Below are 9,631 nucleotides of genomic sequence, written 5' to 3'. Positions count from 1 at the left end.
GCGTTGTCTCACATATCAACCATGGCTGTATATCTCAAGGACCATGGCAGGTTCATTGTCAACAGAACCAAAAGTTCCTTGACCTCCTCTCAGAAGATATGGTCACTAAGTGCAAGTGCCCCAGTTGCGACATGCAGTGCTTTGGCAAAACCACGACTGATCTTTGTACAAGATTCAGAAACCATAAGTTAGGTATAATAACAAAGAAGACAGAACAATCTGTGGTGAAACACTTTAATTCTGATGGCCATAGCCTTTCAGACGTGGTAATATTTCCAACAGAAATAACCATATAAACCAGCAATCCTTGAAACAAGGGAAACCTTTTGGATTTATAGAGTGGACATATTGACTCCACATGCCCTGAACCTGGGGGATAATACCACCTCCTGTATTTCTCTTGCAATTGGGAATTCCAACCATAGCACTAACATTCTATAATTGTCAACGTGTAGGGCAGTCTTTCAGCTCTTATACTAACTGTCACTGATGAAGAGGGAAGCCAAAATGTTTGATACAAATGAAAGAATATATATTTAATCCCTGTTTGGCTAATAGCTTCATTAACAATACTGATTCTTATTGTTGTTGGTTCCATCCCTCTGGGATCCAGAGTTTGCCTAATTGCAGCACTGTTTCATTGCTTTTCCTATGTGCATGTGCAAATTTCTGTCATGGGCCTGTGCACTGGATCTTTTAAGTACCAAGCAACTCCTCTGCAGCCTTTCATTTAAATATAGAGTACCTACAACCCTGAATAGTTACTTTTGTACATGTAACATACACGGTCATGAAGATTCCTTTCCCTTCACTACATTCTACTGCTGAATTGAACACTTGCTGCCAGAGAAGACCAGTGGGAATAGATTCCTTTCTGCAACTTGCCTTACACTAGGCCTGGACCAAAACTCATCTGAGACAAGCTTAGTTTGACATTCTCAAGACCATTTTGCAATCCTTTCTCCTATCAGTCCATAGAATTAGACATATGTTTGCCTTGCAAAATGTGCTATGTTTTGCAGGGGATCATCTGTCATAAACTGTAATACTACATTCCTTTTCACATGGTTAGTTAAGTTGCCTAATTGCATTTACTTTTACTTTTTCTTTTTAGCAAAGAAATCTTCCTTTGACCTCGTGCTCTCCAAACACGCAAAAGTGTGTCATTTGCCACCAGCATGGCTCCGTGAAGAAGTACAGGAAGGATCTCTCTGGTTAAGGAGAGATGCCACAAGATGTGAAGATGGCCACTAGCTTAAGCAGCCTTTAAAGGGGATTAAATCAATTCATGGAGGATGGGTCTATCAATGAGCCATGATGGCTAAGTGGAACATCCATGTTCAGGAGCACTGTACCTCTGAATGTTTGTCACTGGAAAGTAACAGTGGAGGAAGGCTGTTACTCTTAAAAACAGGCTTGTGAGAGGTATCTGCCCCAGAGTGCCAAACAGTCTCAGAGGAGCCAAGAGGGTTATTAGTAGACAGTGTCTCTGGTAGGGGGGGAGGAGTCAGTGCCTTGCAGGGAGGGGCTGGTGGGATCTGTGACTTGTGGAGTGGAATCGGTGAACTCTGTAGCTTCATTGCCAGCCCCATGATCAATCATCATCTGCTTGTATTGACGTTTGAAGAACCCAACCTAGAGAGAGAGAGAGAAAGAAAGTGAAGCAAGTCAGCGGGGGAGGGGGGAGACACTTTTGAGTCTGTAGATGCTGGCATCCCCAGAGCAAAGGGCTTCAGGCCTTAGTGCTTCATTTCCAAGAAGAGATGAGCTGACTGGTCCAGAGGCCCTTTCCTCAAAGCCCAGATGTCTGGCAGTCAATTGGGATTACTCTAGTGATGCAAAAAGGTTTCTGAACATGCACAGAGAGACACTCTCTCCTTTGCCAGTTCACCTACATAACAGGTCCTGGTGACGAGGCAGCTCGGATTAAGCCCCCCCCCCCTTACCTTTAGTAGCTCCAGCTCACCTTGTAGAGGGCTGCTGCAAGCAGAGCCAGAAGGACAAGTCCCCCAATGGTGCTGCCGATGATCACAGGCAGGTAGTTGTAGACCTCTATGCGCTCCACCACTGTCTGCGCCTGGTGGGGAAGAAGGTGGGCAGAGCTGATCTTAACCCAGGCACCCTGACACCATTCACTAACCCTGGAGAATCCCCTCCCTCCAAGTGCTGGGGAAGGAAGCCCGGGGGCCCGGCCTCTGCCCTTGCCTCCCTCAGTTAATCCCAAACTAGACGCCTCTTGCAGAAACCTCAGGAGTTTAGGCCCCAGCTGTAAGCACTGGGTGACACTGATGCCCTCTTTCTCTCTCCCCCTGTACCTGGGTCCGTGCAATGTCTTCCTTCTCTGTGTATTTTTTCTCATCGTAGGAAATCTGTGCAGAGCTCACCAAGGTCACTTTCTTCTGCTGGATCTGGGAGAGAGAAATAAATTCCCCCAAAGAGATGGGAGGCTATTTGCCCAAGAGGTTCCACCAAGCAAAAATCAATAAAATGAGCTAAACCAAAAATCCTTGCCAGGCACGGAGAGGCTCTGGAGCAGAGCAGGATAATATGTTAACATCTTCCAGGTCAAAAAACTTCCTCCCCACCCCTCTTTATTGCAATGCCCCCAGAAGCAACCTCTGTACCTGAGAGGTCCACTGGAAACTGATGTCCCCCTTGATCCTGAACTCCATTGGCTGTTTCCGTAACTCCAGCAACAAAATGTCACAACGGATCACCTTGCAGGAGGCTATGGAGCAGTCCTGAATGAGTTGGAAAGATACCCCTGGGTTAGGCCACAAGGGAAAATTCAAAGCTGAGCATACAGATTCTTAGCCAAGGCTATGTGCAGTCCTGTAATCTCAATACTGGCTGCAAAATTCAACATCCTTTCTTTAAGAAAAAATAAACACAATTTTCTAGCCATCATCCATGTCAAGAGACAATCTCCAAGTCTGCTTAATGTGTATAATCTGGACAAATTGCAGGATCTGCATTCTTTTTTAATTGTGCACCTGCAACCCTATATATATCAGCCACATTTGAACCAGTGTATATGGCAACGACCTATGTAATGCAGCTGACTCTGGGGCGAAGCTGCGGAAACAACACGGCAGAGCACTCACCAGAAGGAGGGGCAGCTTCTCTCCCGGAAAATCCTTGATGCCTGCAGTTTCTCTTTCCAAGATGCACTTAGCGAGCTGAGGCTGTAGAAGAAAAACATTTCAAGAATTCATAGGTGGGAGCAGAGGGTGGACTGCAAGATAGCAAAGGACTGGATGTGCCTGATGTCATCTGATCTCAGAAGCTAAGCAGGGTCAGCCCTGGTTAGTACTTGGATAGGAGACTGCCTGGAAATCAGGCTTCCTGCACTGAGCAGGGGGGTGGACTTGATGTTCTTGTAGGTCCCTTCCTATTCTATGATTCTATATTTTGCTTCTCAGCAGTCCCAGAGATAAATCAGCTCCACATCAAGCAGGCAGGAGCTGGAAGTGGGATAAAGGATGATTTTCATACCCAGTTCGTGTTTCCCAAGGTAGGGTAAGCAGGGGCACTTCCTTGGAGTTGCCAGGGGATTGTAGCAGGGTGGTAGAGAATGAGCATACCTCAGAGGGGATGACCTGAGACACGTCCCACACCTGGATCCCTTTCAATTTCACGGGGATCTGAAATGTCACCGAAACAGGGATGCTTCGTTCACGGAGGTTCTTCACCTGAAACAGAACCAGATTCTGCTCAAGGTGGACAGGACACATACAGATCCTAGATCCCAGCCTTGACTGCATTCTCAGCCTTTGCTCTCCCTGTCCCAGCATGAAGGCCTGGTCTACATGCAACAAAAGCGGGTGGTAGAATCCAAAGTGGTAGACTACCACTTGAGACTGCAGGTGGGGGCAGTCACATTTTTTAATCCTCCCCTGTCTTAAAAATTCCACACAATTTGAAAACCAGCATGTCAGGCAAAGGGCTGGGCTAGAACATCCCTCCTTATATGTTAGTTTTCTATTAACAGGGAAGGTATGTTTATTTCAAGATTGTTTACGCCATTCTTAAGTCAAAAAGTCTCCCAGAGTGGCTTACATGAGTAACAAGGCAATCCCTGACCTCAGGACTGCAATCTAAAAGGCAACACACAAAAGGAAAAAAGTATGGGGAGGGAAGAGGAAAACAGGCAAACTCTGGCAGTTCCTACAGCTACAAAGTTATGTTTTTCACAGAGGGTGTATTCAAAAGTGATATCCCTCATGTGTAGTCCTAAATGGTACACTCCATTTCTACCACCTCAGGATTCAACCATCTCATTCTGCTGCATATGTGGATGCTGCCTAAGGCCTGATCTACACATGCAGCAGAATGAGGTGCTAGAAATGACAGCACCAATTGCATGTAGGGAATACCAGTGTATAATGCTCTCTCATGTAAAATAAACTTCCTGCAAGTAAAAATAAAAACAAACAACCAGCATATCACAGGGAAAGGTTCTAGCCCAGCTTGCTCCCTGCTGTGCTTGCTTTTTTACTTGCAGTGAATCTTGTTACATTCAACAGTGTGAGCCCTCACCTGTAATCTGAAGTGCTACAATCTATTCTACCAGCTCATTCCCAGGTCTAAGAACAGAAGCCATTCTCTAACCTACTGGACAGCACTACTCGCTATATAGGAGTATTTGCACTAGAGGCTTCAATAGTGATTCCCACTATCCAGGGAACTGTTGTTTGGGATTCAGAGGATCCCAAACAAAAACATTCTTATTACCCCAAGCAAACTACAATTTTCTGAATTCTTGGGAGAAGCAATGACAGGTGAACCAATACAAAAACCATGTGAGTTTATTGGAACGCTGGTTCCAAGTATCCTCACTTCACTGGACACCATTGAGGGTGTCTTGCCCAAGGGCCCCAGAAACCTGGAGCCGGTATTGCTCTTTGCTCTTCACCTTGTATCGATGTTCCACGCTCCTGCTGGCTTCCTCCTGGCCAGCTGTGAAGTTGACATACTTGGTTGACTCCTCGGTGCTGGGAGGATAGAAGAGAGAAATGAGCAACGGTGGAGAAGGCTGAGGATGATAGGAGTTTTCAGAGGCAGTGTCCTGGGGGGCAGGGGGGCAGTCTGTAGAAGGGCATTCTACATGCTCTGCTTTCTCCCTAAAATACCCCTAGTCACTTACGTGGTGACAACGATGTACACAGCATATTTGACAGGCAAGTCTGCTTGGTGAACCATATCCTTCGTGATGCTGCCACCATTTTCACTGGATAAGTGGAAAAGAAGACATTTTTTTAAAAAGGGCTGGAACACCCAACTCACATGGAGGGACTAGCCAGCCTTTATAGCTTCACCACTGATCCCACATAAACAGAGTGTGGCCCCCCAGACCCACCAAAGGCCACCCCCACCCCTGTAGCTGCATGTTGCAGGGATGATCAATACTGGTGGGCCAACTGTCTTCAAGGGAAGCTTCTCTGCCATTAGTGATCTTCCCAGTGTGGAGCCCCTGATAAGCTCCCAAGGAAACACCAGGGTCCCCCTGAAGCACAGTTTTGAAGCCACTGCAATGGAGGATCACACATTCCAGGGCTGAGCCCACTGAAAAAGAGAGATGGATTCAGGGGCCCTGAATCAAATCACACCTTGAAGTACCAGTCAGATGTGTTCCACACCTCTCCCTCCCACAAAAAACTGGGCTTTGTTTTGCTCCACCAGGCTCCACTGCACCATCAGAAACATTGAATCAGGTTGAAACACTTAAACTTGCAAGACCCAGCAGTGCCAATGTCACCTGTTGGCTCTGGCCATGATCCGCAGATTGTCCCCTAGATTAATGCCTGGGGAAACATCAAACGTGGCAACAAATATAGCCTGAAACATATAAACATATGAAGAGTAATGTTGGTTAATATTTATGTGAAGGTCTTAATGTGTGGAGGGGTTTGCTACCAAAAAGGAGTGTCTATACCCATTCTGCCCTTAACATAAGAAACTGCGTTATATTGACCTGGTTCACATGTTCGCAGGGTGATTACAAACTTGTTTCATGCTGGGGGGGATTAGCATAATTAGCACACACCTTTTATTTTTAAAGGCTGCTTCATGTTACACTGAAGTAAGCACCCCCACCCCCAAAGCACCTTCTCTCCTGCAGCTGCCAGCCACTTTCAGGTCCCATCCCCCCCCCCCCCCCCCCCCGGCCGCTTGAAACAACATATACTTATGTCAATGTCCTTGTAAATTTCATCCCCTACTTCCAGGCTTCCCTTGTTAGCAAACACTTTTTCTAAAAAAAAAAATTAAAAAAAAGGCTGCTTCACCTTACACTGAAGTAAGGACATCTGCCCCTAAAGCTCCTCCTCTCCTGCAGCTGCCAGCTGCTTTCAGTTCCCCACCCTCCTTTGTGCTTGTAGCTTCCCTCCACTGGTCTCCATTGCTAAATGTCAGATGTACATGAGGGTTGCAGAGCAGTGAGTGGGATCGCAAAAATTATGCAAAATTCATGGCAGAGCAGTACAACAGAGGGGGAAATTACATAAAATTAATGGCAGAACAGTAGAACGGAGGGGAAATTTGCACAGATTTCATGGCAGGAAAAACAGTTTGCAGATGCCTTCCTGCGTTCATAAGGGCTTAGAAAATTATTTCCTTTTTGCAACCTGTTGTGGGGGGGGGGTGTCCTCATCAGCTGGCAACCACAGCAGACCAACTGCAAAAAGGGTGCTGACATAGGGAACAAGTAAACAGAGGACTTCTGCCACAAAGCTCCCTGGGATACGTGCCGGCAGCAGGCTGGAGGACTGAAAGCAACTGATGAAGAAACAAGCCACAGGAAGCCACCAAGCAGGTGAGTGCCTTTCAGGAGTAAGGACCCCGCCCCCCCGTGGCTTCTTCTCAGGGTGGCTTCGTGTGACATGCAAACGCATTCAGTGGTTGACTTGGAGGGGCCATTTCATCATGCAATACCCTGTTTGCTCTCTGAAATAGTGTAGTTCTGAGATGGTTCTCTCACCTAGTTTTTCTGAAAGTCTAGAGCAGCCCTAAACTAGTGGTCATCGTCACACCTCATGGCAATTAATTTTAAGTGCATAAGGGGTTCCTACCTTTCCCCCACTCCAGAAAATGGGGTGGTTGATGTTGCAGGTAGCATTCCTGTTAGCCTCATCTTCAGCAACCGGAGCCGAGTGGCACTTAACACTCACAACCTTCCTGCTAGGCTGAGAAGAGTGATGCGTACACAGTTTATGAAAGTGTGGAACGAGACATCATACCCAAGTAGCCTCGCCTCGCTTTTTCCATGCCTGCGTCCCCTCTGCTCCACCTACCGGCAGCAATGTGACCTTGCGGTAGGACATCCCTGCAGGGTAGAAGAAGCTCAGAGTGGTGCTGTAGGAATCCTCTCCATGGTTCCAGATAGATGCTGTTACATTCAGCTCGGGAGTCAGGCCTACGGCTAGTGTGTCCAACCTGGGCAGGAACAAAAAAAGGGGGGGTAGTCTGATTAGAGGTCTCAAGTATATGTAGCTTTCCAAAAACCCAAGAGCTTGGCCCCTCCCTCTGAACCTGAAGCCCTCACGCACAGCCCACACTATTTGAATAATGATGAAAGTAAAACCAATATACTCAGGCAGTATGTATATATTAATATTTGCATTCAACAGAGTTATGGAAAAGTACTAAAGTGCTCCATATTGCCACATTTTGTGGCTGAATACTTGATATAAGTCCTCTATTCCATTTACAACTTCTGAGCTAGGTTTCTGCAAGGTCAGTTTGGAATACTTTAGATCTCAGCTATTTAGCTGCCAAGATGGAGCAAAGTTTGGGGTGGCTCCACACTAAGGCTGCAATCCTATACCCAATCACCGGAAAGGAAGACCCACTGAAATCAGTAAGATTTATTTCTGAGTAGACATGCACAGAATTGTGTTGTTAGTTAAATCTAGTCCCCACTGGAATCTATGGGACTTAACTTAGTAATGAGTAACTTTCCACACTGATTTCAATGGGACCTAAGTTCAACTAACCTAGTCTGGATCCAACCATTTGTCTTTGTTGATTTGAAAAGTAAGTAGACAAGCTCCTCTAGAGTGTTCTGCATTAAGCAAGCAGTTTGAGTTCTATAAATCTTATTAAGGTCCAAAAGCAGAGCTTGCTTTGTTGAACCATCACTTTGCAATGCACTTGGAAACACAGCAGAAGTCATTTTGCTTTGCTAGTTAGCTTGCCAACAACCTGAGCTGTGTTACAAAACTGTTCTACTGTGATCCAGCAAGATCAACTCCTGAATAGATTTTATTGCCAACAACATTCTTTAGAAAATCATATTAAAGATGGAACTGATTAAAGCAAAGGAAAACTGGGAAGGAGAGGAGTCTTAAAATCTACCTGGAATGATAAGGCAGGATATAAATCCAATGAATGAACAAACACCCCACTCAAAATGAGGCGATGTGACAGCTGCGTTTATCCCCAAAGCATAGAAAAATCACCTCAACACAGTGACTCTCCCAAAGCCATGAGAAGAAAAATGTTGGGTTTGGGAAGCCAGATGCCAGATGCCCAGTCAGGCCAGGTGTGATGTGGATAATGGAGCTACAAGATAGAAAGGGAGAGAGAGAATGTTTTTCTTACCCTGAGAAATTAAATGAGGTTTGTAGAGTGTCTTCACATTTGCCATCACTGCCACAGTTCTTCTCAAAGGGGAGCTGCAAAAGTGTGCATAAAATTCATGTATGTTGCAGAATTCAGGTTTCCTAGGCACAGAATTGGGGCGGGGCGGGATTAAGAACTAAGTAAACACTGCCTTGATGACAGGGCCCTGTTCCTCCGTGGATGACTTGTACAGTACATCATGGCCAACCAAGCCTTTCCCTTTCCCTTGCCCTACCCTCTCCTTTGCTCTACCTGCACCATCACTACCCCCTTTACACCTGTCAGTGGCAAACAGGAGCAGTAAGCATACCAGAAGGAGAGGTGTGGGCTGCAGAACAGTTGGCCTGCTCAAATTGGAGTACTGCACTGATATTGCTGGTTCTCATTTTGCGCTGATGGGGGCACAATCACCTGAGCCGTGTAGTTCTGTTTGGATTCCTTGCTCAAGATGGGCCGGAGACTCTGAGCTTTAGTGATGGGCTTCCCTGTGAGGCTGTAATTTAGCCGCAAGCTGATGGGGGTCAGGGTATCCTCAATGTAGGTCTGAGAAATGTAGCACAGAATGAGAGTCTTTAAAATGCATTATGAATGCATACAGAGTTCCTTCTGCAGAAAAAGCGAGTTTCTACATAATAATAGGAGGGATTGTCTATTTTACTTATTATTTTGGAGCCCCAAAAGTATGCCCAAGGTCACTATCAATAGCCAAGTGATTACTACAGTTTTTCAACATCCCCCCAGCCCTTTTTTTCTGAAAAAAGAATAGAACTAGAGGCAGTGGGGGGATTCCCCCCCCCCGCATTCAGGTTTCCAAATTTGCATATATCTCTGCAGTTCCGGTGCATGCCAGAAGAAAGCTGCACCAGCAATACACGCATCAGAAGCATGCTGGATTGTGTGCCTCAACATGTCTTTAACAGCACAAAACATAACCCGTGCATGCTTTCACCACAGAGACGACATGATGGGGGTTGGGGAAGACTGCACCAGTTTGATTTCTGCCTATCAT

General features: G+C 46.1%; 1 protein-coding gene across 5 annotated transcripts in view; it reads right to left on the bottom strand.

Annotated features, from left to right (window-relative positions):
• Window positions 1–223: 223 nt before the first annotated feature.
• LOC146342230 (integrin alpha-X-like) overlaps window positions 224–9,631 on the bottom strand; it is a 52,222-nt gene continuing 42,814 nt past the window's right edge. For all 5 annotated transcript variants that reach the window (XM_084805956.1, XM_084805953.1, XM_084805955.1 and 2 more), the window contains exons 18-30: window positions 9,034–9,165; window positions 8,602–8,675; window positions 7,293–7,434; window positions 7,071–7,184; window positions 5,759–5,838; window positions 5,147–5,230; window positions 4,916–4,994; window positions 3,585–3,692; window positions 3,105–3,185; window positions 2,625–2,741; window positions 2,316–2,408; window positions 1,967–2,077; window positions 224–1,635 (exon numbers count right to left, since the gene is read on the bottom strand). In XM_084805956.1, coding sequence (XP_084662082.1) covers window positions 1,474–1,635; window positions 1,967–2,077; window positions 2,316–2,408; window positions 2,625–2,741; window positions 3,105–3,185; window positions 3,585–3,692; window positions 4,916–4,994; window positions 5,147–5,230; window positions 5,759–5,838; window positions 7,071–7,184; window positions 7,293–7,434; window positions 8,602–8,675; window positions 9,034–9,165 — 1,377 coding nt within the window. In that variant the 3' untranslated portion in view covers window positions 224–1,473. The remainder of the gene's footprint in view (window positions 1,636–1,966; window positions 2,078–2,315; window positions 2,409–2,624; window positions 2,742–3,104; window positions 3,186–3,584; window positions 3,693–4,915; window positions 4,995–5,146; window positions 5,231–5,758; window positions 5,839–7,070; window positions 7,185–7,292; window positions 7,435–8,601; window positions 8,676–9,033; window positions 9,166–9,631) is intronic.

This window comes from Heloderma suspectum, chromosome 6 (genome assembly GCF_057233095.1).
Source record: "Heloderma suspectum isolate Gila_16-S chromosome 6, 16-S_ref, whole genome shotgun sequence".
In the NCBI taxonomy this organism is placed as follows: Eukaryota; Metazoa; Chordata; class Lepidosauria; order Squamata; family Helodermatidae; genus Heloderma; species Heloderma suspectum.
This window is presented reverse-complemented; position numbering and strand designations above follow the sequence as displayed.